Below are 27647 nucleotides of genomic sequence, written 5' to 3'. Positions count from 1 at the left end.
TTGAGAACATGTGGATTGCCTTTGGCCAAGGAGCCAAGGTGTGATGGATTCCAGTCCATGAGGTAGTTTCTGCAATAGGGCCTGAGAAAGCCAGAGGGATCCCATCCTTCCATGCATTCACTGGATGTGACGTCATGTCTGCCTTCTGTGGTAAAGGGAAGAAAACTGCATGGCAGACTTGGAACGTCGTTGATGATGTTTCTGAAACATTCACCAATCTCAGCCAGCATCCAACATTGATTCGTGATCTTGACTTTTTTGAAGCTTTTTAAATTTTTTTTTTTCAAATTTTTCAAAATTTGGATTTTCAAATGGCCAATCAGGCAGATTTGATTAGAATCCCCTGGAGAACAAATGTGCCAAATTTGAGGCTTGTATCATCATTTGCACGATTCCTCTCAAAAATTGCTGTTATCTGCCCCCACTATACCGAGCAATGCATCCTCCGTTATACAAAGTCCTTTTTGTTTTGTCAGTATTCTCTCGACAGTGTGCAGTTATTTGCGCGCTTTTTCCGACCATGGCGGTGTTGTTTACGGCGGAAGCTCACATCCCCCATTCCCGTTTTTTTATATATATTTTAATTAAACCCTTAATTTACGTATGCAGACCGTTGCCGCACACAAAAAGAGGGAAAGGAAGAATAATTAACAAATACTGTCTTCTTTGATCTCTTCAGGTTTCACAACGGCTTCCGACTCGACGTCGAGCTGTCGCCTTCACTGCCGTCATGTCGCGACAAGCGAACAGGGGCACGGAGAGCAAAAAGATCGTAAGGACTGGTTGGCGATTGTCATTAGGAGTGAAGCTGTACGCGTCGTGTGCCCGTCGTCCTGGACACGGCAATTCGAACTGTACGACTCCGGTAGTGACGATGCGCTGGTAAACCGTCGGCTCTGTCGCCTTGTTCTGTGACGTCATCGTGCGTGACGTCATCGAGGCTGGTTGAAGTTTCCAACACCGCGCTCTATCTCACCGTCCATCGTAACGAACTTACAGCAAATTTTCGTTAACGCAGACACTGTGTATAAAGACTTGTCGGTGTAATAATTGCGTGTGTTTTGATCTTGAGCAGGCACCTCGGCGGTTATAGACTAGTAAAGCATAATTAGTGAGATGATGCAACTGTTGGTTTCCATGGTAACGTGCTGCTTGTGGTACAGTGATTAGTTCTTTTTTTTTTTTTCAATCCAGCTATCACTGAAGTGGTCGTTTTGGAATTCTCATTCGATGGTCCAAGGACCCGTGTTCAAATCCTATATTGTACATTGTCCATTGTCGACTCGTGTCCTTGCAATGAATGAAGGAGTACGTATCGGGGTCTCTCAGCCTGGTGTTGGCTCGGTGGTTAGGGTGGCGGCTTGGGATCCTAGGGTCCTAAGTTCAAGCCCCGTCGGCCGCTGAATTAATACACCAGGGGTTGACTCAGCCTGTCATCCTTCCGAGGTCGGCGAAATAAGTACCAGTTCCAGTGTGTGTACAGGTACAGGGGCACTGCATCAGCGACACAGTCACACTTCAAGAAATGATAGCTACCCCGGCAGCTAAGCTGCCATACAACCACCAGGGTCTCTTGAATTGTACTCTGATTCATGAAAATGTAGGCCTGGTGTTGGCTTCACGGTGAAGGTGGCTGGCTTAAGATCTTAGGGTCTTGAGTTCGAGCCCCTGTCGTTCCGTAAAGTAACACGAGGTGGGTCGACTCAGCCTACCATCCTTCCGAGGTCGGGGAAAATGAGTACCAGCTTATTGGAGATGAGGGCACTGCATCAGTGGCACAGCTGCACTTCAAGAGAATGATGCAACCAGAAGCCATAGGCTGCATACGAGATCTTCTTCTTCTTTCGGCTGCTCCCGTTTGGGGTCGCCACAGCAGATCATCCGTATGATCTGCATAGTGATTTGGCACATGTTTTATGCCGGATGCCCTTCCTGACGCAACCCTGGTCGCCTCTTACGACACAGGAATATGGTACACCTATTTTAACCGGGGTATACACCGGCCCAGTATACTGGTACTCATTTTGCCGACCTCGGAAGGATGACAGGCTGAGTCAACCCCCTGGTGTATTAATCCAGTGGCCCAACGGGGCTTGAACTCAGGACCTCTTGGATCCCAAGCCGCTGCCCTCGCCACAGCAGATCATCCGTATGATCCGCATAGTGATTTGGCACATGTTTTACGCCGGATGCCCTTCCTGACGCAACCCTGGTCGCCTCTTATGACACAGGGATATGGTACACCTATTTTAACCGGGGTATACACCGGCCCAGTATACTGGTACTCATTTCGCCGACCTCGGAAGGATGACAGGCTGAGTCAACCCCCTGGTGTATTAATTCAGTGGCTCAACGGGGCTTGAACTCAGGACCTTTTGCATCCCAAGCCGTTGCCCTAACCACTGCGCCAACACCAGGCAGGCTGCATACGAGATAATAATAATAAATTAACGAGCCGGGAGGCGACGATGGTTCGCGGTACATTATTGAACAATGCCACGATAGGTACAATTGAGTTCGTGGAAGCTTTTGAGGAAGCCCTACCGTAAAAACCAATCTCTTCCGTCAAAATTGACCAGATCAATTCGGATTTTTTATATGTTGTACTTACGGACATTACACACAGCTTCTAGGAAATGAAATTGCGAGAAAAAAAATCGAGAAAAAATAAATAAACAAAAAACTCAAGTGGGCGTGGGATGCCCCATCCTACAAAAAGACACAACTAGACCATGATATATAGCTTGTGTCCAAGTTTCATCAAGAGCACATCAAACGTCATGGAGCTATGCTCTGGAAAGAGTCACAAACAGACAGACAGACAGACACAACGAAAATAGTGGTCACTGCTGGCGCCCGCAAACCAAAAAGTACATTCTCCTAATATCCTTGTCCTTCATTGTGTCACTGCAAAAATAAAGGTTTCTTCAGCCGAGGATGATGAACGGCTCTGAGAAAGTCAAACCGATGTAATGAATTCCTTGATAACTCGGGGAGGGTCTTTAAGAGCATTTATAATTGCTTCCCCTTCTTATCTGAAGATGGGGCTGACGGGATGGTCTCGAAAGTTACGCACACTCGCTTCCAAGCTGTCGAGCCCAGTTCGAAGACCTGGAGGGAAGAATGAACTTGAAGAGAATGTGGAAGTTGGTTCCACTGGTAGGAGAAAGAGGAACAAATGAGGGAGGCGAGCAGTGATTCTGGATTCTGAGAGTTTCACCAGAAGGGGGTTGATGGCGGACCTTGTGTGCCCTGCAGGAACCTGGAGAGAGCAGAGGGTGCAAGAACAGAAAGGAGGCGGTGAAAGACAGAGAGACCACCGACCTGTCTACAATGGGAAAGTGATAGGTCCATCGACTCGGTTTCATCGCGGGAGATTCCATTAATCTTGAAGTTCTTGGTTTCCGTGCCATCAAGCTGAACAAGGTGTGACACAGGTGTGCCAGCCCATAGGGGACAGCAGTACTCCATCAAGCTGTGTATAAAGGCCTTGTCGATGGATATAAGTTCAGGAGTGCCAAGGAAGACCTTTCTTTGCACAACGCAGGATGCCCATTGAGCGACTGCCTGTGGAGGTCAATTTTGAAATGTGGTTTGCCAAGAAAGATCATGGATTATAGTGAGACCCAGGAGTTTGAGTGATTGAACTTCCTCGAGAAGATGGTTAAGAAAGTAGACAGGAGGCATTGCCATAAGATCCTTACAGAGAGAGATGGTGAGACAGACACACACAGACATTTGTTTGCATTGAAAGACATTTTTAGCTCGCCTGTTCGAAGAACAGAGAGCTATAGCGATACCCCCGGCGTGAGCGTCAGAATGTTAAAGTTTTTGGTGCAAGTTATTTCCTTTCTAATGTTTTTATCTACCACACTATTTTTTTACTGATTACAATATACAAATACATATATTGCTTTAAAATTATTTGGATCAGACTTCACTGCAATGCTTTATAAAAATATTATTAGACTCGTCTTTTAAAAACGATAAATGTATAAACAGGCGAGCATTGGGTTGCTTTGACACCAACTCTCTGGTTCAAGTATTTGGCCAGCTTGTGAATTTTTTTTTAAGGTTTGAAGAGAGGGAAGAGTCTGCAGCTTGCCTGTGTGAAGGATGAGGGATGTCATAGCAGTTGGTGGAGTCATCAGCAAATAGATAAAGTGGATTTTACATTGAGAGAGATTGTTGAGAGATTAGGAATAGGACGGCCCAGAATAGTGGTAATCTGAGATGAGGTTGTTGGAAGTAAGCTGGATTTTCATTAAGTCTGCAGGTAAGGGGATCAGTTTTTTCACATTTTTAGCTCGCCTGTTCGAAGAACAGAGAGCTATAGCGATACCCCCGGCGTGAGCGTCAGAATGTTAAAGTTTTTGGTGCAAGTTATTTCCTTTCTAATGTTTTTATCTACCACACTATTTTTTACTGATTACAATATACAAATACATATATTGCTTTAAAATTATTTGGATCAGACTTCACTGCAATGCTTTATAAGAATATTATTAGACTCGTCTTTTAAAAACGATAAATGTATAAACAGGCGAGCATTGGGTTGCTTTGACACCAACTCTCTAGTTCAAGTATTTGGCCAGCTTGTGAATTTTTTTTTAAGGTTTGAAGAGAGGGAAGAGTCTGCAGCTTGCCTGTGTGAAGGATGAGGGATGTCATAGCAGTTGGTGGAGTCATCAGCAAATAGATAAAGTGGATTTTACATTGAGAGAGATTGTTGAGAGATTAGGAATAGGATGGCCCAGAATAGTGGTAATCTGTGATGAGGTTGTTGGAAGTAAGCTGGATTTTCATTAAGTCTGCAGGTAAGGGGATCAGTTTTTTCACATTTTTAGCTCGCCTGTTCAAAGAACAGAGAGCTATAGCGATACCCCCGGCGTGAGCGTGAAAATGTTAAAGTTTTTAGTGCAAGTTATTTAGAAGCTTGCCATTCATTTAATATGTGTACTAGGATGCTTATTTGGTATGAAGGTTCCTTTGGGGTATATTATTGATGTAGTGAAGTTGAAATTAAAAAATAATTTCAAATGTTTAAAATATTTGACCTGTTTTGAACTTAACTTTTTTGTAGCACATCAACGTTAAAGTTTTTGGTGCAAGTTATTTAGAAGCTTGCCATTCATTAATATGTGGACTAGTTTCCTTTCTAATGTTTTTATCTACCACACTATTTTTTAGCTCGCCTGTTCGAAGTACAGAGAGCTATAGCGATACCCCCGGCGTGAGCGTCAGCGTCAGCGTCAGCGTGAGCGTGAAAATGTTAAAGTTTTTGGTGCAAGTTATTTCCTTTCTAATGTTTTTATCTACCACTATTTTTACTGATTACAATATACAAATACATATATTGCTTTAAAATTATTTGGATCAGACTTCACTGCAATCCTTTATAAAAAATATTATTAGACTAGTCTTTTAAAAACGATAAATGTATAAACAGGCGAGTATTGGGTGGCTTTGACACCAACTCTCTGGTTATGTAATGTGATTGTGGCAGATTTCCAAGCATATGGAAGATGACCTCGGACAAATGACTGGCTGAAAAGGGCAGAAAGAGGATTATGCAAGAGCAGCAGGTCAGATTTCTTATGACACGTGAGCTGATGCCAGTCGCAGAATCAGAGTCGAGGGTTGCCAGAAACTTCTCCACCTTCTCAGGTGCAAAAAGACAGTCCAGGGGTAATTGGGAATGACTGCAAATAGGAGGTTGGGAGAGAAGATTTGGAAGCAAACACAGAATTGAGGCATTCGGTCTTCTCACAAGTGGAGTCAGCTGAGGTGCCATTTTAAGAGAGGGAAGGGATGAGACTTAACAGGTGCCACTATGTTTTAGAAGAAACTCCAAAGCAATAGATGAGAAGAAAAAGTAAAACTAGGCCTCAACATATTGGGCAACATCCTCCACCCATCCCACTTCCTCCTGTCAATGGGTGGAGCATGTTGCCCAATATGTTGAGGCCTACTTTTACTTTTTCTTCTCTTCTTTTGTGTGGAGTTTTTAAAGTATACGCAGTCTCTAAAATTCAAATTTTCATGACATGAAACTTCTCTAATATTATAACTGCAAGAAAATATGATTTGTGGATGTGTTCCGATTGCTAAACATGGGGATAGCAGGATAGCTTCGAGTTAGTGCATTTTCCTTTGAGCTGTCTAGCCTGGGTTTGAATCTCAACCCAGCTATAAACTGTCATCCTGGTGTTTCACATGCAGGGTGAGGCATCATCTACATATATGTGAGTGCTGTCCGTCGGAACGACGTTAAGCGACGGAACCTGTCTGCCACCACTAGTTGTTGGTGGACAGTAATGATCCCACGATGTCTTTCATGAATAGTAAACAAGTTATCGCCGGCATCCTGAACAAATTATAAATTCCTGCTACCTTAAGTTGATCATCAGGCCTGGCCAGATTGTTCTTGAAAGGCTTGGGCCAAAAACTTTCCCAAGCTGAAGCCACAAGAAGGTGGGAATAATTGTGGTTGTTAAAAAATAGTAGTAGTCATAGTAGTTGTCATCTGATTGCTAAGCCTGTTAATTAATGGTATGTTAATTTATGATAAATTTGCGTCCTGATTCTACACAGAGCTTGGAGCTGTTCTCTCTAACATATGGAGCGCTGGTGACTCAACTCTGCAAAGATTATGAGAGTGATGAGGAAGTCAACAAAAAACTGGACAAAATGTAAGTCCTAAACTCGAATGCTCCTTCTGTGTTATGCCATATGCTTTGTGATGTTAATTTTATTTTTATTTTGGTATACAAAGTTGAGGCTCGTGGAAGAGCTAGTACGAGTACACTAAATGGATCAGGAAACAACAGGCCAAAAGGAACAGTTGAGGAGGGGGGGGGGGAAGATACACCAACAGCAGGGCTGAAGGCCATGACAGAGGCAAACTTGGACAAACAATGGGTGTGGGGAGGAATGGGGACAGGAGAGGATGCATAGGGTGGACAAGATGGATACAGAAGTAAACTCTCAAGAGGAAAAATTGGAAATTTGGAAGGAGGATGGTTATAGGGTGGACAAGATGGATACAGAAGTAAACTCTCAAGAGGAAAAATTGGAAATTTGGAAGGAGGATGGTTATAGCGTGGACAAGATGGATACAGAAGTAAACTCTCAAGAGGAAAAATTGGAAATTTGGAAGGAGGATGGTTTTGAAGTGAGAGAGCAGGGTCAACGAGGGTATAAAATAGCATGGCTTTGGTTTGGGGACAATCTGAGATCGTGGTGAGCAGGGTTACAAAATTAGAGTTGATGTGTGTACAGTCGTCACCAAAATTATTGGCACCCTTGCACTTTTTTCAAATAACTCACAGTTTTCTCAAAAAATAAGCTGAACTTGACGCAAGTATTTGGTCTCCACAATTCTTTATTTCACTGTTAATATTACAGAACCTTTGTTTTTAATTTAGAACGTAATACATCCTTTTGAATCAAAAAATAAATAGAAGTAGCATTGACAAAATTATTGACACTCTAGACTTGATATTTAATTTGGTAGCACAGCCTTTGGACAAAATAACTTCAGTCAAGCACTTCCTATAGCCATGAATGAGCTTCCTACACCTCTCTACTGGCAGTTTGGCCCACTCTTCTTGTGCAAATTGCTCCAGTTCTCCCAGATTTGAAGGGTGCCTTCTCCCAACTGCTGTTTTCAAATCTCCCCACAGGTGTTCAATGGGATTTAGATCTGGACTCATTGCTGGCCACTTCAGAACAATCCAGCGTTTTGTCTTGAACCATTCCTGAGTGCTTTTTGAAGTGTGTTTGGGGTCATTGTCCCGCTGCAAGACGCATGACCTTCGACAAAGACCCAGCTTTCTGACACTGGATTGAAAATTGCGCTCCAAAATGCCTTGGTAATCTCCTAATTTCATGATGCCATGCACACAATCAAGGCACCCAGTGCCAGAGACAACACAGTAGCCCCAAAACATCACTGAACCTCCTCCATGTTTGACTTTAGGGAAGGTGTTCTTTTCTTTGAAGGATTAATTTTGTTTTCTGGAAACATAGAGATGATGTGCTTTACCAAAAAGCTCTAATTTGGTCTCATCTGTCCACAGGACATTCTCCCAGAAGGATTTTGGCTTGTTCAAGTGTGTTTTGACAAACTCGTCAGGCTTTGTGTCTCTTTGTGTGTCTCTCTCTCTCTCTCTCTCTCTCTCTCTCTCTCTCTCTCTCTCTCTCTCTCTCTCTCTCTCTCTGTCTCTCTCTCTGTCTCTGTCTCTGTCTCTGTCTCTCTCTCTCTCTCTCTCTCTCTCTCTCTCTCTCTCTCTCTCTCTCTCTCTCTCTCTCTCTCTCTCTCTCTCTCTCTCTCTCTCTCTCTCTCTCTCTCTCTCTCTCTCTCTCTCTCTCTCTCTCTCTCTCTCTCTCTCTCTCTCTCTTTCTCTCTTTCTCTCTCTCTCTCTCTCTCTGTCTCTGTCTCTGTCTCTGTCTCTGTCTCTGTCTCTGTCTCTGTCTCTGTCTCTGTCTCTGTCTCTGTCTCTGTCTCTGTCTCTGTCTCTGTCTCTGTCTCTGTCTCTGTCTCTGTCTCTCTCTCTCTCTCTCTCAGCAGCGGGGTCCTCCTGGATGTCCTACCATAGAACCCCTTTTCATTGAGTTGGTGATGGATGGTGCTAGTTGAACCTGGCATACCTTGTGTCTGAAGGTCAGCTTGAATCTGTTTGTCAGGTGATCGAGGTGCTTTCTCCATCATTCGAACAATCCTTCGCTGCAATTGTCGATCAAGTTTTCTCTTGTGGCCGTGTCCAGGGAGGTTTGCCTCAGTGCCATGGGCCTTAAACTTCCTGATAACATTGTGTACGGTGGACACAGGAACATCAGGGTATCTGGAGATGGATTTGTAGCCTTGAGATTGTCCATGCTTGGCTAATCTTTTGTCTGACCTCCTCAGACAATTCTCTGGTTTTCTTTCTTTTCTCCATGTTCATTGCGGTGCACACAGTGACACAAAACAGCAGAATGACTCCTTTTCTCCAATCAAACTGGTTGAATGAGTGGTTTTTATATTGCAGGCACCTGCAATTCACCACAAGTGAGTTCATTTCCAAAGTAAAGGAGAATCACCTGCATGAAATCTCATTATTTCTCACAACTTCTAAAAGGTGCCAATAACATTGTCTGGGCCATTTTAGGATTTCTGTGTGGAATAAGCTCAGATTTAGAAATTTTTTCAGCTTTTTTGTTTTCTTCCACTGCAAACCAAAGAAATACAAATGTAGATACCAAAAGATTTTCAAAATTTCAACTATTTTCTGGAAGAAATGGTGCATTATTTGAAAAAAGTGCAGGAGTGCCAATATTTTTGGCCATGACTAACTTATTTAATTGTTTTCCCCCATCTTTGGTGCTTCATCGTAACACACTTTAAGTCCTATTGTATGAGCACGTACAAATAAAACCCTGAGAGCAAAGGAAGCCGCTTGACCATTCATCACTGTTGTCCCATTGACTCCAATATCGAACAAACTCTGTACGTATCCTTAAATTAGTCTATTACATTGACGTGTAACTTCATGTAATGCTTTAACATCCCATTATGTTTATATATTTTGATTAATTGACTGTATCTCTGATGCTCCAACTCCACCAAACAGTTCCTGTAGTGTCTCTACTCATCAGAGCGGAGCCATGCTTCGGACAGAATCAACAAAAATCAACCTGATGAGACCGCTGGGTCAGCCTGCATTGGCTTGTGCTGGCTACAGATGGCGAGAAAATTATTACTCTCACCAAAGGAGAGGGTATTGCATTTGGGTCCGTTTGTTTGTTTGTTACTTGCAAAATCGAACATTTTTCAAGTAGATTGGTTAGTCGATTATGTTATTCTGTGTGTCTGTCTGTCAATCGCCTACAGGTCACAATTCTAAACCAGTCGTCATGAAACTTTACCAAGATGTAGAGTTAGTCTCAACTGAGGAGCCTGTTGATTTTGAGGTCAAAGGTCAAAGGTCATCTTGAGGTCAAGTTTCTAAAATCATCATTTTTCATTCGATTGACTTGATAGTTTAACAATATTTGCATATTGCGTCACTGAATTGGGAAACCAACAATTGTTGAGGTCAAAAGGTCAACTCAAAGTCAAACTTCTAAAATCAATTTCAATCTGAAAATAATCAATTTTCATCCAATTGACTTGAAAATTAAACAGCAATTGCATAGTTCAGTACTGAATTGGGAAAACAACTTTTTGAGTTCAAAAGGTCAAAGGTCAACTCAAGGTCAAACTTCTATAATCATCAATTTCAATCTGAAAAATAATCAATTTACACCCTATTAACTTGGCACTTGAACAGCGATTGCATAGTCCAATGAATTGTGAGAACAACTATTTTTGAGGTCAAAATGTCAAAGGTCACTCAAGGTCAAACTTATAAAATCGGCAAATTTAATCTGAAAAATCATCAGTATTCATCCGATTAACCTGAAAATTAAGCAGCAATTGCATAGTGCATCACTGAATTTGGAAAACAACTTTTTGAGGTCAACAGGTCAAAGGTCAAACTTCTATAATCATAAATTTCAATCTGAAATATAATTCGTTTTCATCCGATTGACCTGAGCTTTGATTAAGATTGTTCATTTTAATCTTAATGGAATGGACAATTTGATGTATCCATGGCAACCTTTGGAGAGGGGGTGAATTTCGCAAGTATCATGCTCTGCATGACATCTTTTTCTTGTTTGTTTGTCTGCACACAATTTTCGTGTTTTTCTTCACAATCGCTTGTCTGATTGAGCCAAAATTTTCGCCATTGGTGCGACTATTCATGATTATGATGTCATAGGTCACGTGGTGTGGCAGCCATGTTGGAAAAAACGGAAAAAAAACTTTGAACCTCTGTATCTCTGAAACTACACCAAGGGAAAAAATTTAAACTTCGCAAATAGCAAGTACTCCTCATGGGGAATGTGTTTGATTTTTTTTCATGATGTCAGAGGTGCCTTCGTTATGATGTCATAATTGCATATATAGAACGATACCTCGATCATTATGAAAAATTTTTAGGGTCATCTCGGGATAAAATGGTCCATAAAATGTTTTTGATGATGTCATTGGTCAATTGACTTGGCAGCCATATTGTTAAAAAAAACAAAACAAGAAAAAAAACCTTCAAAATCTTCTCTGAAATGGCTGAACCGGTCATCACTGCCAGCAGTTGTAAAGTGGCAGTTCTAATTATGTCTCTTATTAACTATGTGACACATCAGTATACAAACGCCACACAAAACTACACAAACACCACACAACACACCACACAAAACAAGTCCTGGGAAGGGTCTGCAATCCCTGATTGCTCTTTTTGTTGTTTTGGTTACGTAAATGATATGCTCATTGTTTTTATCCATCTGCATTGCCCTCGACTTCCACGTTTGATTCATCTGAGAGTTTACCCATTTGAGTACTGGTAAATGCATTTCATCAAGCTCCACCTTGCCATGTCTTGGGATTGTTTTCATCTTTTTACTCGAACTTGTTCTTGAGCACTCCGTGATGATTGTGCATGAAAGGTTTAGTCGCATAATTTTTAGACCTCCTAATGCAACACTCGAGTTTTCTTTTTAACACTATCGATAAAAGGCGTGTGGAGACGCTGCTAAACAAATCACGCACACACGTGCAGACAAATACATGAGATGACAGCGAAAGGACACAAATACAGCTGCTGAACTTTGAGGAAGTGATTTAACTTCTCGGGTTACTCTGGGTACCAGTGACGCCATATTGGTACCAGCAACTTTTGACCGGTAGTGTAGTTCCGGGAATCTTATGGGATGGTGTGTCATCAGTCCATCTGTCTGTCCGTCTACAAATGCTTGCAACTGCTTCTCTGAAATTACACGTGCAACTCCGATGAAACTTCAACACAACCTTCATCATCCGTGATGTACCAACTTTGTTCAAGGGATTACAAAAAATCAGGGTCTGGTCTACGGAGGGAGTTTCCAGATGGTTGCCCCCTCTAAAGAGGTATTTGTTTTTTTTTCTCAGAAATGACACAAACAATTCTGATAAAACTTGACAACAACGTTCATCACCTGTGATGTACCAAAGGCTGTTCAGGACATTAGAAAAAAAAATGTAATCGGTGGCTTCTTTATGACATCATAATTGCACACATCAAACGCTTTATCTGATGTGTGAAAAATTTTGAGGGTCATCTTTGGCAAAATTGTATGGGGGAAAAAAAAATTATGATGTTATCGGTCATGTGGTTCGGCAGCCATATTGTTTTTAACATAAAAACCTTCAAAAGTTTTCTTCTCCGAAACGGCTGAACAGATCGAGGCGAAACTGAACAGATCAAGGTGAAACAGGTATGATCGCCTATCCAGGAGGAACAAAAAGTTCTTCACCTATGACGTCATAGATCACATGGTTTGGGAGCCTGATTCTTTTTTGAAGAATATACCTTTAATATTGTTGCAGATTTCGCGCCCGCCGGCGTGCTGACGGCCACGTAACTCGAATCGCGGCACGTCGCCCACCGGACGGACAATCCAGTCGTGACCCTCTCGGACTAACGCCGGGAACCAGTCACGGGTGGACCTTTCGGTCTCACCGCGATCGAGCCAATCAGCCCCCGCGTGGGATAGGGTTGCTCGCCAAATTCGAACTACCTAAGTACCCACGCGGAGGGTAGACCGGGCGATCGCACCTCGCCGCAGGTCGACTTCGGACACGGGCCACTTAAGCGACCCGTTCCGTACTATCAGAATAACCGAGCGGTGTTATCGTCGACCTCGACGGTTCGATTAATTATCGGGCGTATTCAGCCCACTACCAACCCTTTACGTGAAGCAAGATGGGGATTCAATGGAGGAAAAGACGAAGCGAAGCGGGAAACAGTTCAACAATAAAGCACATTTATTCGCGGCACACGGGAAGCACACAAATACAATTCCACCAAATGCACACAAAAAAAAGAAAACACAATTCCATTTACACAAAAAGCAAACATAAAAGTGAAAACACAGTGCAGAGCTAATACCGACTACCGAGCACACGGCAACACTTATACAATTCTACTTCACAGACGGCGCCGACAACACATACCCAAAACCAAGGAAAAGAAATACCCTCAAGAATGAGGCAGGCCTGAGGCCGAGACCGGGTCGGGCCTACCCGTCTGGTGATGAGACGCGGAGCGGCGATGGCCCCGCAACCCGCGGGCCTCGTGGACAGTGCCTGGCAGGGGGTGGGAACGGGGCCCCCTTGGTCGCACTATCTCAGCGCGGGGGGAAACAGGAGGGGGTTGCTGATGCTCGGGGTATAGAGGATCTTTATTATCCCCGGTGTGCGTCTCCACCTCGGCCAGGTCGCGCTGCCGGCCTCCCTCGGGCGTAAAGCTCCTGGCACCGACGCGAGCACCCCCTCGTCCGGCTCTCTTCAGCTTCTCCAGCTACTGCAGGCTTTGGGCTCCAGACTTCCACACTCTTCTCTCTCTTCTCCGACTCTTTCTCGTTCCCGTTCTCCTTCTCCTTCTCCTTCTGACTGACGAACACCGTCCTTTTATCCCCCCGTAACTTCGCCTTTGACCCCCTCCCTTTGACCTTTCACCTCGCTCCCCATTGGCCCGAGAAAAAGTGGGCGTGAAGGCTTTTTGATCCACAAATTTGCATATATCGATCGTTCTGGAGGCGGGGCCAAATTGCCCCTCGCTCACCGATTGGACGGCAAAAAGTGGGCGTGTGTCGTTTTTGATCCGTTTTTGAAGCACAAAATCCGTGATTTTGTACACGCGGTTCGACGCGCGCTCTGCACGAATCCAACACCGGTACCCACAGCGGGGCAAGAACGGTGGCGATGCTCCGGTGGCGAGGTGTGACGGGAAGGTCGTGGCGGTTGTGGTGAAGCGGTGGTTGTGGTCGGTGGTTGATGTTGTGGTTGTGATCATGGCGGTTGGTCCAAAATAAAGATAGTAAAAGAAAAACGGCTATCCTAAAGAGTCGCAGCACGTATAAATGACATGTATTCCCACTAGACAACGGGTTTGGGCCTAACTACACATGCACTTACCGAGATACCTCACCTAAGGGACCTGAATGGTGGTTTGCGAATCTGGTAACCACAACAATATCCTCTTCTGCAGAATGGCTTCACAGATTGAGGGGAAACTTCCCCCCACATGTTCCCCAATCATTGGGGATACCAGCGTTTTTACGAATAATTAATAGGTCACATGGTTTGGCAGACATATTGGATTGACCGAAAATCTTTTGAAACAAATTTTGAAATATATTTTTTTCATTTCTCTTGAACTACTTCATTAATTGACGTGAAACCTCACAATTATTATCTCGTAGTCATGGGGAATATATGTTTTAATTTCAACTTGATCGGACGCATGGTCTGGCAGCCAGAATTATTTAATATTTTGAATCTGTGTTCAGGGATTTAAATCAAATTTGGTACAAGTATTACAATGGTGTAACAATGTGGGCGGAGGAATATTTGGTGACGTCGTGACGTTCAAGAGTTCCCTTGTAGTTAATCATTTTTTAATGAAATTTTGTATATACGAGGTGTGTTCAAAAAGTATCCAACCTTAATTTTTCGTGCGTAAAAAAAATGAAGCTCGGCAGGCGTGGTTTGGTGCACATATGTAGGCGATCCTAATCCGTATGCGTGAATATTTTCCCGCCTGCAGAAGCTGTCAGTCACTTACAAACCGCCGATGAGTGAGGAAGTGAAAGTGAGCGCCGTCGGATTTTCTTTTTTTACAAAATGACGGATCACTGTGGTCTCATCGCCAGTGATCACTGTGTTGAAGAAGTTGGGATCGCTGTTCACAGTCTCCAGCATGTCCTGTGCGATCTCCAAACGGAGTTGCTTCTGTTCGATCGTTAGCAGCTTTGGCACGAACTTTGCTGAGATTCTCCTTAAGCCCAAATCCTCAGTCACAATGGAATGAACGGATCCAATGCTGACGCCCGCCTCGTCTGCAAGTTCTGTGATCGTGATTCGACGATCCTGCATCAGCAGGGTCCTCACTTGGTCAATGACGATCTCATTTCAGGATGTTGAGGGCCTACCAGAACGCGCTTCACTTTCCACTGATGTGCTACCATCTTTGAAGCAGTTGTACCACTCTTTTATCTGTGTGGTGCCCATTGTTTCGTTCCCGAAGGCCTGTTGAATCTTGTGGATCGTTTCCACTTGGGAATCGCCAAGCTTTACACAAAATTTGATGCAGTAGCGTTGTTCAAGTTTTTTCTGTCATTTTGTAAAAAACGAAAATCCGACGGCGCTCACTTACACTTCCTCACTCATCGGCGGTCTGTCGGCGACTGACAGCTTCTGCAGGCGGGAAAATATTCACGCATACGGATTAGGATCGCCTACATACGTGCACCAAACCACGCCTCCCGAGCTTCATTTGTTTACGCACGAAAAATTAAGGTTGGATACTTTTTGAACACACCTCGTATATGCAATCAGTTTTGGGGGACTCATGAAATATGTAACATTTTTTTTGGATTTGACCTTCAGTTCATGTCCCAGGGGGTAGGGACTTAGTGTCACAGGTGTCAAAACAGAAGATTGTTTTAAAACTCAAAATTTGATATTAGGTCATTGCTGGTGGTACTTTTTGCCATCTTGGATCTGTTCTCTCCAACAGTTTGCTTTCTGTAGGAAGCATGGGGATTTGTGATGGCATGCCATTGACTTCGGTCTGGTTATCGCCATGCTTTTTGAAGAAAACGAGGGGATATTGTAAACGGCTCTGTCCGTCACGCTATATGCCATGTCCTCCTAAATAATTGGGCAGAAATTCACCAAACTTGGAAGTTATGATCACTACATGGCATGAAACTGCCAGAGCAGTGTCATTCTTGGCGCCCGACCCTTAGGGTGTGGTCAAAAGGTGAAATACCGAAAAATGCAATTACGGGCAAATTTTTACACTTTGTTTTTTTGATGAAACTTTTCACAGTGAATGCAATCAGCATTGGTGGATCTGTTGAATATGTAACGATTTTTATGCCGATGAAGTTGCTGAAGGCATTATGTTTTCAGGTTGTCAGTCCATCCGTGCATCCGTCCATCCGTGATACGTTTTCGTCACCGCATTAACTTAAGAACGGCTGAAGTGATCTAAATCGAACTTGGGGAAAAGTATGTATTATGATGCAATGATGAACTGATGCGATTTGGGCATCAAAGGTCAGAGGTCATCTCAGGTAAAAATGTGAGACTTGAGAACAGCAGAAGGGATTAAAATGAAACTTGGTACAAGTATGTATAATAATCTAATAATGTGGGTGGAGGTATATCAGTCGACATCGAAGAGTGCCATTCTAGTTTGGATTTTACTTCTGGTTAAATTCCCCAGGGGGTGGCGACTTTGAGTCACAGTTGTCAAAAGTGGGGAAACAAATTTTAACTCAAAATTTGATATTGGGTCATTACCGGAAGAACTTTTGCAAAGGCACGCCATTGACTTCACTCTAGTTATATTCATTTTTACATTCTGTACTGTCAACTGGCATGCTATCAATACAGAAGTAGCTACTTGAGGGTTCACAAAAATCTGAATAACTTTGTAACAAAAGAAAGCATGGTCATACAATATGTGGCAGTTTGTTCATCTTTATTTGTTGAACGTGACAATGTAGAGATTACACTCTAGCTCTCTAGGATTGTCTTCCTTTGACACACTTTAAAGGGTCATGACCATGATTATGCACTTAATGGCTGTATCAGTGGCTACCCCTCCCAATTTTTTTTTAACCTGCTTTTTAAAATGTGGCTTAATTATCAGGAATAAACATTTACTGTAGATTGTGTTTCAGAAATTGGTGATTACAGCAATATAATCCTTCCTCAAGTATGGTTATGATAACACAGTATTTTTGATTAATCTGGTGGATTCTGCCTTGGGGTTTCTCCAATGCAAATGGAGAAAGGTGCCTGAGCTGGTGCTCAGTCTGTTTCTCTCACGGAAAGGTTTGGCACTTGGTAGTGCAGATAAGGCATATGTTGCCATAGTATGGGTCCAAAGGCCTACCTTTGCAAAATATACAATTGGTCATTAGCTAGATTTGAGTTTACCTGGTAAAGAACTCAGATTTAACTAAAATTTCAGCGGGGGCACAAAACGAGTTATCCTATCGTGAAATATCTTGTACCAAACAAGTGTTTGGGGCTGGGTTTTTTGTCATGATTATGCTTACAGAATGCTGGCTCATTTGCTGGTAATGCAATGTTCTGCTCATCAATTTATGGAGAAGCCAGAGTTATCCATGAGCTTGTTTTCCCCTTTTCATCTGATAGGGGTTACAACATCGGAGTACGGATCATTGAAGACTTTCTTGCTCGGACAAATGTTGGACGGTGCCACGACTTTCGAGAGACTGCCGATGTTATTTCCAAGGTTGTTTTATTATCACTAGCAGAGTATCTGCCCGATGTGCGATCTTGTTCCAAGCATGCAACACGTTCTTCTGATGTGTACCTTTGATTTGGGCTGTGTGTAGACAACTGGCAGCTCTGTATAGGCAATAAAAACCCAAAACACCTGGATTACCTGCATGAAGCAAAAACATACCTACTGTTTATAATTCTAAACAACTCACTGCACTGGAAAACGTGGGACAGGAATACTGCACTTTGAATGGTGGAAACTTGGAATACCCTCCCTCACCTGGAGGTGGTGCTATACGATACACATTTACATAGAGTACATAGAGAATGTGCGTCCCTTCCCCTCCCCCCCCCCAGACCCCAAGACCACCTGCAAAGACAAAAACACCCCTATACATTATTTGGAGTCATGCTGATCCTATGTAGCAAGTCGGGATGAAATCTGCCCAGAACTGTAGGAGAGTAGCGCAACAAACAAACACACACAAACACTGTTCCATGAATTATTATAGTAAGGATACCATGGTTCAAAAATGCCTGTTTGAATGTTTGTTTGTTTTTTAACTTCGATGCAATTTTGAACCGCTGGACGGAGTGAATTGAAAACTGGTGGTTGTTCTCGGCGTGTGCCCGGGAATGTTGTAGGGGGAATAATTTTTTTTTTTATCCTTGGGGTTCAGGGTGGAGGGAAGGCCCCAATTCTCTCTGTAAATGTGTACAACAAAGTGCCGCTCCCGGTGCCAGGGGGCACATATTTTTTAGTAAAGAGCAGAACCCGAAGAAGTAAAGAGCAATGATGCAGTCATCAGGAGGAATCTTCTTTGTCAGGTCAGGTTCGATCTGTGACCTGCTACAGGTACCATGTAAACCTGTACTAACCTGTTCCATGGTCGGGTTGTCGGCGACTAAACCGTCTCCCCCACCAGGTTTTCTGGTGAGGAGGGTGTTTGGATATGGACACCCAGCAGGATTAAAAACAAAACCTGTCAAAGGGCGGAGGAGCTCCTTGTGAGCCAACGGCCATCCATATCTAGTGCCCAACTGTGTCTGCGGACGTCCTCCTGCAGTTGGGTTACTTCTTATTTGGAGGTTGGTGGCAGGATTTGCACTCCAGCCACCGTAAAACGCTTCATTCCGCAAAACGCAAAAACGCAAAAAAATCTGAAAACCCACTCCGTGGGAGTACCTCCTGTGCAGCTTCCCTTCGCAGGGCAGCTCACCGGATGATGGGATTGGGGCAAAGCCTTCGGGACCCCCAATCTTTGATAGGAGGGAAACCACGGGGAAACATCCCTGGGTCAGATTGCGGGAGAGTGTGTCGGAGTGGTGCTGGTGTCGTCCACCAGACGGCGGTCTCCTTTGGGTTAACCTGAGGCGGTCCCTTCGGGTGGGTGCCTGGAATGTCCTATCCCTAAGAGAGGATGATCACCTGTCTCTGTTATCATCTGAGCTCAAGCGTTTGGACATCGGGATTGCAGCTCTCTCTGAGGTTCGGAGACCGGATTGCGGCGAGATAATGGTGGGTGGTTACACCTACTATTGGTCTGGTCGCTCTGATGGTTACCATACCCAAGGAGTTGCTGTAGCTGTGTTCAATAAGCTGACCCCAATGATAATTGAGGTAACACCGGTCAACGAGCGTATTATGAGATTAAGGATTCGTCACTCCTTAGGTGTCATTTCCCTGGTCTCTATTTATGCTCCGACTGAGGCGAGTGATCTTACCGTGAAGGATGCATTCTACGCCACACTCGAGTCTGTGGTTGATCAGTGCCCCAGACGAGATACACTTCTAGTCTTGGGGGATTTCAATGCATCGACTGGAACTGATAGGGATGGTTATGAGGTGTGTGTTGGTCCCCATGGGTCAGGAACTATGAACCAGAATAGCACTAAGTTCCTTGACTTTGCAAGAAGTCATGGACTTAGGGTGGCTGGTTCATGGTTTCAGCGCCCGCAAGCTCATCGCTGGACTTGGTATTCCAACGCTGGCGGTGTGGCAAAGGAGATTGACCATGTCCTCATTGACGGTCGTTGGAGGATGATCCAGAACTGCAGGGTCTACCGGAGTGCTCAGTTCCTCAATACTGACCACAGGCTTGTTGTAGCAACTCTAAAGCTGCACCTTAAATCCTGGAGAATGGTACCATCCCAGCCTAGGCTGGATGTTGCCAAGCTCAGGGATGAGAGAGTAGCTGAGGAGTTTGCGAACAGGCTGAGTGGACACTTGGGGGGGTCTGGGTGCTTTGGGGAGTCCTGAAGAGTTGTGGAGCACCTTCAAGACCACCGTCCTTGATGTTGCCGGTGGATGCCTTGGAGTTCACCGCAGGGCAAAGAAGAATTTTGTCTCTCAAGGGACACTGGATACCATTGACCAGAGTCGCAGGGCCAGGCTGAATGGCAGAGCTGAGCTGTTCAGGGAGCTGAGGCGTAAAACTGTACGTGCACTGAGGGTGGACAAGGAGGCCTATGTGCGAGGAATCTGTGAGGAGGTAGAGCATCACCTGTGGACAGGTGATTCTCGTCCCGCTTACAGGGGTCGCGCATTACGTTCATCCAAGCCCATCCCTCGGAGCACTGCAGTTCGAGCAGAGAGTGGTAGGCTCTTGACGGAGGAGTCTGAAGTGAAGGCTCGCTGGGCCGGTTACTTTGAGCGGTTGTACCAGGCTGATCCCCCAGCTGTCGAGTTGGACGTCAAGGGTGTTACAATCCCTGTTGCTGACCCTCAAATCAACTGTGGTCCACCATCGCTTGTGGAAACACGGGCTGCGGTGAACCAGTTGAAACGGGGCAAAGCTCCAGGGATCTGTGGCATCCATGCTGAACTTCTCAAGGCTGGTGGAAATGCTGCACTCGCGTCGTTGCATGCAGTTTTGTGCTCTGCCTGGAACACAGGCATCATCCCAACTGACTGGAAGAGGGGCCTTGTTGTCCCTCTCTGGAAAGGAAGGGTGATCGCCAAGACTGCAACCACTACCGAGGGGGGACGCTGCTCTCAGTGCCGGGCAAGGTCTTTGCTCGGATAATTCTTGATAGGGTTCGCCACCATCTGCTTGAGCACCAGCGTCCAGAGCAGTCAGGCTTTACACCAAAGAGGTCAACGATTGACCGTATCCTTGCTCTTCGTGTCCTCACTGAACGCAGACGAGAGTTTCGGCAGGGGCTGCTTGCAGCCTATGTTGATCTCTGTAAAGCGTTCGATTCAGTGAATAGGGATGTCCTCTGGAGGATTCTTGGTCTTCGTGGGGTGCCACCGAAACTGATCGATCTGATGTCTGAACTCTACTCTGGTACTGAGAGTGCTGTGAAGTGTGGTGGTACCGCCTCTGACTTATTTCCAGTTGTTACTGGAGTTCGTCAGGGATGTGTACTTGCCCCCACACTTTTCAGCACTTGTATGGACTGGATTTTTGGGAGGATGTCGGAGAGATCAGGATGCGGTGCATCGTTTGGCAATGTCAAGATCTCGGACCTTGATTTTGCAGATGATGCAGTCATCTTTGCGGAGACTTTAGACATCCTCTTGGGGGCCCTCGAGGTGCTGAATGAGGAGTCGGAGCCGTTGGGATTACGGATTTCTTGGGTCAAAACAAAGATCCAGGCTTTCGGTGACATCTTGGATGCTGCTGTCCTGTCTGTGTCTGTTTGTGGTGAGGATGTTGAGGTCGTGGATAGATTCACTTACCTTGGCAGTGATATTCATGTCTCCGCAGGTTGTGAGCCGGAGGTCAATAGACGTCTGGGTCGGGCCTGGGGAGTCATGGATTCACTGGATCATGGGGTGTGGCGCTGCCGGTACCTGTGCGGGAGGACGAAAGTCCGAGTCTTCAGGTCCTTGGTACTTCCAGTCTTGCTCTATGGGTGCGAGACTTGGACTTTGACCAAGGATCTGAGACGGAGACTTAATTCCTTTGGTACCAGGTCTCTTCGGAGAATCCTTGGCTATCGCTGGTCGGATTTTGTGTCCAACGAGCGGTTGCTGAGAGAGACTCGGATGAGATTTGTTACCTGCATAGTCCGTGAGCGTCAGCTGCGGCTGTATGGACATGTGGCTCGCTTTCCTGACGCTGATCCTGCTCACCAGATTCTCTCAGCGAGGGAGTCTCATGAGTGGAGGAGGCCAGTGGGCCGACCACGTGCCTCATGGTTGCAGCAGGTTGACCATCATCTCAAGGAGATGGGGATGGGCCTGGCATCTGCCTGGGGGATGGCCAGACGGAGGCCCCTGGAGTACCGGCGGAAAGTGGACGCAGCGACGCGCTGTTCTGGCACATGCTCCCATACCTGACCTGACCTGAGGAATCTGGATAGGATTCGTGTTTCAGCCGCTATTCCACAATGCTCAAACCCATCCAGGTGCAGCCGAGTGAGCTTTACAGAAAAATTTCTGCAAGAATTCACTTCTCCTTAGACAGACGGATAAAGAAACAGTGTGGTGTTTTGGGGAAACAATTCTGTAATTCTGGGAAAATTAACCCATCCCTAATTCTGGGGAAATTTACGTATCCCGAAGTCTGGGGGAATTAACTCGTCTATAATTCTGGAGAAATTAACCCATCTGTAATTCTCAGAAATTCTGTAAGGATGGGTACTTTGCTCGTTACCTTTGGTTGGTTAAAGCACAAAACAGGTTTGTAGTTGACAGAGGAACTATTTACATATATATGCACCAAGGGTTGGGAGGGGGGGGGGGTAAGAAACTTGAGAAAAGGAATATTTGGAGGAGGGGGAAAGGATTGTGGTTAAGGAAGACATATTGGTGAAAAGGTTCACAGATTTATCCCCTCTCATCTTCAGTTGTCCTACCCTTCCTCCCGCCCATGGTTCACTCATTCTAGTGGCGAGGTAGTTGTCCTGAAACAACTTGCCTTTGCCTCATGGAAAGCAAACCCAACTGAGGGTAATCTCAGTTCCTTCCATAAAGCTTGGAACAAGTGTGTGACTACCCTCAGGAGAGCCAGAAAACAACATCTTTCTAATCTCAAGTCTGAACTCTCAAACCTCTTTCCCTCTGACAAATTCTGGTGGTGTCTAATCAAATCTGTTTCTGGTGTACGTTCCCCCTCCATCCCCTCCCTTACCTCAAATGGCCGCACTGCTGATACCGCACGTGAAAAGGCTGAATGCCTAAACTCCATGTTTGCATCTAAATCTTATGTCTAAAACTCATCGCTTTCTGTATATCCACCTTACCCAGTCGCACCGAACTCTCCCTGGACTCTGTGTCCTTTTCTTCTGACAAAGTGGAGAGTTTTCTGTCAAACCTCAACTCAGATTCTGCAACCGGTCCAGACTGCATCAGCCCAAGTGTCCTAAAAACCTGCTTCTTTGCTCTTGCTCACCTTCTCTCTGTTCTATTCACCCTCTCATTTGCTCAAGGTCATCTGCCATCTGCTTGGAAATCAGCAAACATTACCGCCCTGCATAAAAAAGGTGCTAAAACAGATCCCTGCAACTACAGACCAATCAGCCTTCTCCCAATCATCAGCAAGGTTATGGAATCCATCATCACTTCAGACATTAAATCCTTCCTCTTCTCCAATGGCTTGATTTCCAATCATCAATTTGGTTTCAGACCAGGTCACTCTACCCTGGATATGCTGCTTCTGCTCCCAACAATGGATGGAGGTCCTCAATGCCAGAAATGAAAAATCAGAGCCATCTCCCAAGACATATCGCATGCTTTTGACATGGTCTGGCACCCTGCCCTGCTTACCAAACTCTCTTCCAATGAAATCCAAGGCCATCTCCACTCATGGCTCGCAGACTTCCTCTCCTGTTGCAGCCAACGTGTGACCCTAAATGGAGTTCTCTCTTCCCCTCTTCCTGTCCAGGCTGGAGTTCCTCAAGGCAGTGTTCTGGGCCCTGTTATTTTTCTGGTTTTCATCAATGATCTCTCTGACTCTCTGGAAAATCCTCTTTATCTCTTTGCTGATGACTCCACCCTCTGCCGTCCCATCTGTTATCCCTCAGATTGGCAAGCAGCAGCTTCTTTGCTCTCTGCAGATCTGGATAAAATCACAATCTGGTCCAACACGTGGCACGTGGAACATGTCTTTCAATCCTGACAAATCTAACATTCTCACTATGTCTCTCCGAAAGAACGGTTTGGAACCCCCCCTACCCCCCCCCCCACCCAACTACTTTTTCAACAATCCTCTGTATGAAGTCCTTTCATTCAAACTTCTGGGTCTCACTATCTACCATGATATTTCCTGGGAAAGCCACATTTCCAACATGGCCTCCAAAGCCAGTCCGTGCTGGGAATCCTCCATCGTGCAAAGTCCTTCCTTGGCCCACCTGAGCTCCTGACCACATACAAGGCTTTCGTCCGCAGCCTGATGGAGTACTTACTGCTCTCCCCTCTGGGCTGGTGCTCCTGCCTCCCACCTTTCTCGGCTTCACGCTGTGGAAACCAAGGCATTTCGGATCATTGGCATCTCCAGTGATGAGGCTGAGTCTTTGGGCCTCTCACTCTCACCGCAGGCAGGTCGGTGGTCTTTCTGTCTCCTACCGTCTCCTCTCCAGTCTCGCCCCCCCCGCTCTGTCTGCAATTTGTCCCCACCATATTTCCACAGGGTGCTCAAGGTCTGCCAACAACCCCCTTCTGGTAAAACTATCAAAATCACGAATCACTGCTCACCTTCACTCTTTTATTCCTCTTTTTTCCCCACCTTTGTAATAAACTCCCTCACTCTCTTCAATTCCATTCTTCCCTCCAGGTTTTCAGAAAAGATGTTCACCGCCTGCTCTTATTTTTCCCCATCCAAAACCACGATCTTTTCTACCCCCGTTAATCCGCCCCAAACACGTCTTTCAAATTCCCTGCCTTCCTTCCAGAAAGTTCCCTGTCGTGTAAGGTCCTGAAAGTCCTTGTGGTGTCCATCTTTTTTTCTTGTGTTCCCTGCCCCCATCCCTCTCCCTTCCACAATGTCTCTGTTCCCTACTGTTTTGTCCTTCCCTCTCCCACCCTTCTTGTCTCCTACCCCTCTTGTGTGTTGTGTGTTAGCTCTCATACGAGCCTCAACAATGTATAGAAAAAAAAAAGAAGGTGGTTGGTATCAATAATTTTGTCGTTTCTTTGCATATACAGTATTTACTTGAAGCAAATAATAGAGGTTGGTGGGATTCCTGAATAAAGTGGCATGAGAGTTTTTTTGTTGTGTGTAATCCTCCTGCATGAAGAGGAGAGCCGTGGATGATGGTAGTATGACATGAATGGAAATGTGGATGGTTATGAAGATCAGATGACCACATTCCACTTTAACATCAGTGGAGATTCAATGGCAGATTTTATCTTAAAATAGGAATAATTTTGGACCACTTATTCCCCACAGAACGCCTTCAAGCTTTACCTGGGTGTGACTCCAACCGTGACCAACTGGAGTCCAGCAGGAGATGAGTTCTCTCTGCAGCTCGACTCAAATCCGTTGGCTGAATTTGTGGAGTTGCCTGACAACCATACAGGCCTATCCTATTCTAGCCTGCTTTGTGGGGTGCTGCGTGGTGCTCTTGAGATGGTAAGATGTGTGCGTACTGTATTCTTCCTTCCTCCCGCCTGAAGTGCTTTTCATACACATAATAATGACATCGAAGAAAAAATACAAACAAACAGCCAAGTCATTTACATTGCTTGTGAGTTAAATTCGGGCTTTGAACGATATGATACGAGGGGTGTTCAAAATGCTTTTCGAATGAGATACGTTAGTTCATGACGTGCGAACTTTTTATTCAATACTCGATGACCCGTGAACCCGTTGGGTTCCCGTTGTGACAGCGGTTGATGAAAAAAAAAAAAAAAAAAAAAAAAGACAATTTTAATATTATTTTGTGGTCAAACTTTATCTTGAAGAAAATTTGAGCTTTTACTTCAGGAGTCATCGTTTGGCCAACCGGTTTCTCAAGGTATATCAACACATTCTACATGGTTTGTCCTTGCACTTTATGGGTCGTCATACCAAAACTTGGCTGAATCGGGAATTGATTTTTTTAATTTTTTTTTTCGTTGCCCGATTTGAACGAAACTTGATACTGCACATCGCAGGAGAATGGTGAGTAAGGTGGCCCTAAAATGTTTGTGCTACAGTGTACCGTTTTGGCTGTATTTTTGGAACATACATACATACATACATACATACATGCAAGATGAGAGTTTTAGATATATATTGTCCCGTGCTTTCAAATCACCTGCTCTATTTGTCCTTCAAACTGTTATTATTGGTAAAATACAATTTTTTTTTAGATTGCTCTTTCAGCCACATGTGGGTGACTGTTTGGTCGGTTCGTTTTGGTAGCCATCACGATCACAATACAGAAAAAAAAAATTGTAAAACGATTTGTTGACAATACTCTATTACATCTGCATTATTTTAAAAAGATCTTACCAAATGGACACAGGTTCAAACTTATAAATACAATGTTTTCGCTTTTCCAAGATCATAATTATCTCTACATGTGTCAAATTTTGTTGATGTTGATCTTTGTTTAGTGTACATTTTTCTTCCTCGAGAGGAAGGAGAATTTTCCACTTTCTTTCCTTTGATTTTCTTAATGGGCATCTTACTTTTGTAAACCTTTTTTCCCCTTCTATGATGTGAAAGGGTGTCTTTGGAAAATAATTGAAATGAAATAGAGTTTAACTCGCTGGTATTGTCACGGCACGACCCATTTTGTCTTTTGGGTGATGCTTGTATAAATTTGAACGGCACTTGGTAGAGCACATATACATCCGCCAAGCTGAACAGTTATGTATTTATTTATTTATTTATTTATTTATTTACTTTTATACAAGGTCTAAGGCTCATAATGGAGCTGTCACTCACACACATATGGACATACTGATAAGACAAACACTTAACACAGCCACTGAGCTTTGGGGAAGTGCGGTCACTTCCCAGGATACTCTGGGTACCAGCGAGGTCTCGACAATGGTGCCGCCTTTCTCACCGCACTCAGTGTGGAATTTTCTAAGCAGGAATTTCCTCCTCCCTGTGGTTGCGAACCGATTGGGATTATCCATGCTCCATCCTTTTAAATGCTGAGCATCAAGCAAGGAAGCTGCAATTCCATTTTTTATTAAAGTCTTTGGTATGACTGGGCTGGGGTTTGAACTGCCGACTTCCCAGACTCGGAGCAGACGTCCCACTGATAGGCCGGATATGCATCCGGACCATAACCAAAATCGAATTGGCTTGTTCTTGTCATCTACTCAACTCATCCACAAAGTTTTTTTTTTTTTTTTTTTTTTTAAACCGTCTACAACGTTTTGAGATATCGTGTTATATATAGTTTTTGGCCCCATCTCTTTATGGTGAAGAATCACTTAAAACTCAAATAAATTTGAGCATCCGGATCCAGATCTTCACCAAAATCTAATCAATTCATCATTGTCACACACCCAGCATGTCCACCAAATTTTTTCCGGATCCATCCATAAATATCTCTGAGATACCTTGCTCACACAGACTGACAAACAAACAGCGGTGACACCCAACCTCAATCCACTTTCGATGGTGGAGGTAATTAAATTGGGATGTTGAGGGCTTTTTTGTCATCATCATAATTGCATTAATAGCCAGTAATAGCCATTGAATAGCCAGTAACGTGACTTTTGTGACCAGGATAAAAACTTGAGTCTGTTATTAAAAAAACCCCAAAAACTAACTGTTAATGTCACCTGTTACACACCGCAGGTTCAGATGGCAGTTGACGTGCGGATTGTACAAGACACGCTCCAGGGTGATCTTCAGACTGAGCTGCGGCTGCGCTTCTTGCGTCGTATCGAGGAGAGCATGCCAGCTGGGGAGGAGTAACTCTGTAGCTGAATTTGTCGTGGTTGTGTGGATTAAAATACCGATCAATTGAGAACTGAACTGCCCTCCATATTAATTGGTGTTTGTAGTGCATTCCTCATCTCTTCCTACCTGGAGAGCCACTTGTACATTTTGAATTGCATTACATTATGGGGGGGGGGGGGAGAGGGTAGGGGAAGTTGTGAGAGATTACTGCAAAACACGTTGAATATTGGTGAATAGTTGAAAAATAATATACCTCCGAAGCATGTGACTTCACAATAAAACTTGTGTAGTTATCATTGTTTTCGTTTTCTCTTGTTCTTTTGGGTGTGCGAGCGGGAGGTGGGGGCGACACATAAAGCTGAATAATTGCTTGTTATGAAGTTTAATGGTGAAGTTTCAATGAGTAAGGTAGCAGGAACTTACATGTTTTGTCAAAAAATAAAAAATCTGTCCATGAAGTGAAA

The 27647-nt window shown here is 44.4% G+C and overlaps 1 protein-coding gene across 2 annotated transcripts; it reads left to right on the top strand.

The window, feature by feature from the left end:
* Window positions 1-615: 615 nt before the first annotated feature.
* TRAPPC3 (trafficking protein particle complex subunit 3) lies at window positions 616-27647 on the top strand. 2 transcript variants are annotated; one of them, XM_085871035.1, is made up of 5 exons: window positions 616-772; window positions 6595-6692; window positions 17297-17396; window positions 24724-24906; window positions 27079-27647. In XM_085871035.1, the coding sequence occupies exons 1-5, from the start codon at window positions 731-733 to the stop codon at window positions 27196-27198; spliced, it is 543 nt and encodes a 180-aa protein (XP_085727161.1). In that variant the 5' UTR covers window positions 616-730; the 3' UTR covers window positions 27199-27647. The 2 variants fall into 2 exon arrangements, with proteins under 2 accessions (XP_085727161.1, XP_085727162.1); XM_085871036.1 differs by lacking the exon at window positions 616-772 and adding an exon at window positions 5556-5585.

The sequence above is a fragment of the Eptatretus burgeri genome, chromosome 2 (assembly GCF_056783735.1).
Source record: "Eptatretus burgeri isolate ZD-2024b chromosome 2, Ebu_testis_v1, whole genome shotgun sequence".
Lineage (NCBI taxonomy): Eukaryota > Metazoa > Chordata > Myxini > Myxiniformes > Myxinidae > Eptatretus > Eptatretus burgeri.
Note: the sequence above shows the minus strand (reverse complement) of the source record. Positions and strands in the feature narration are given on the sequence as shown.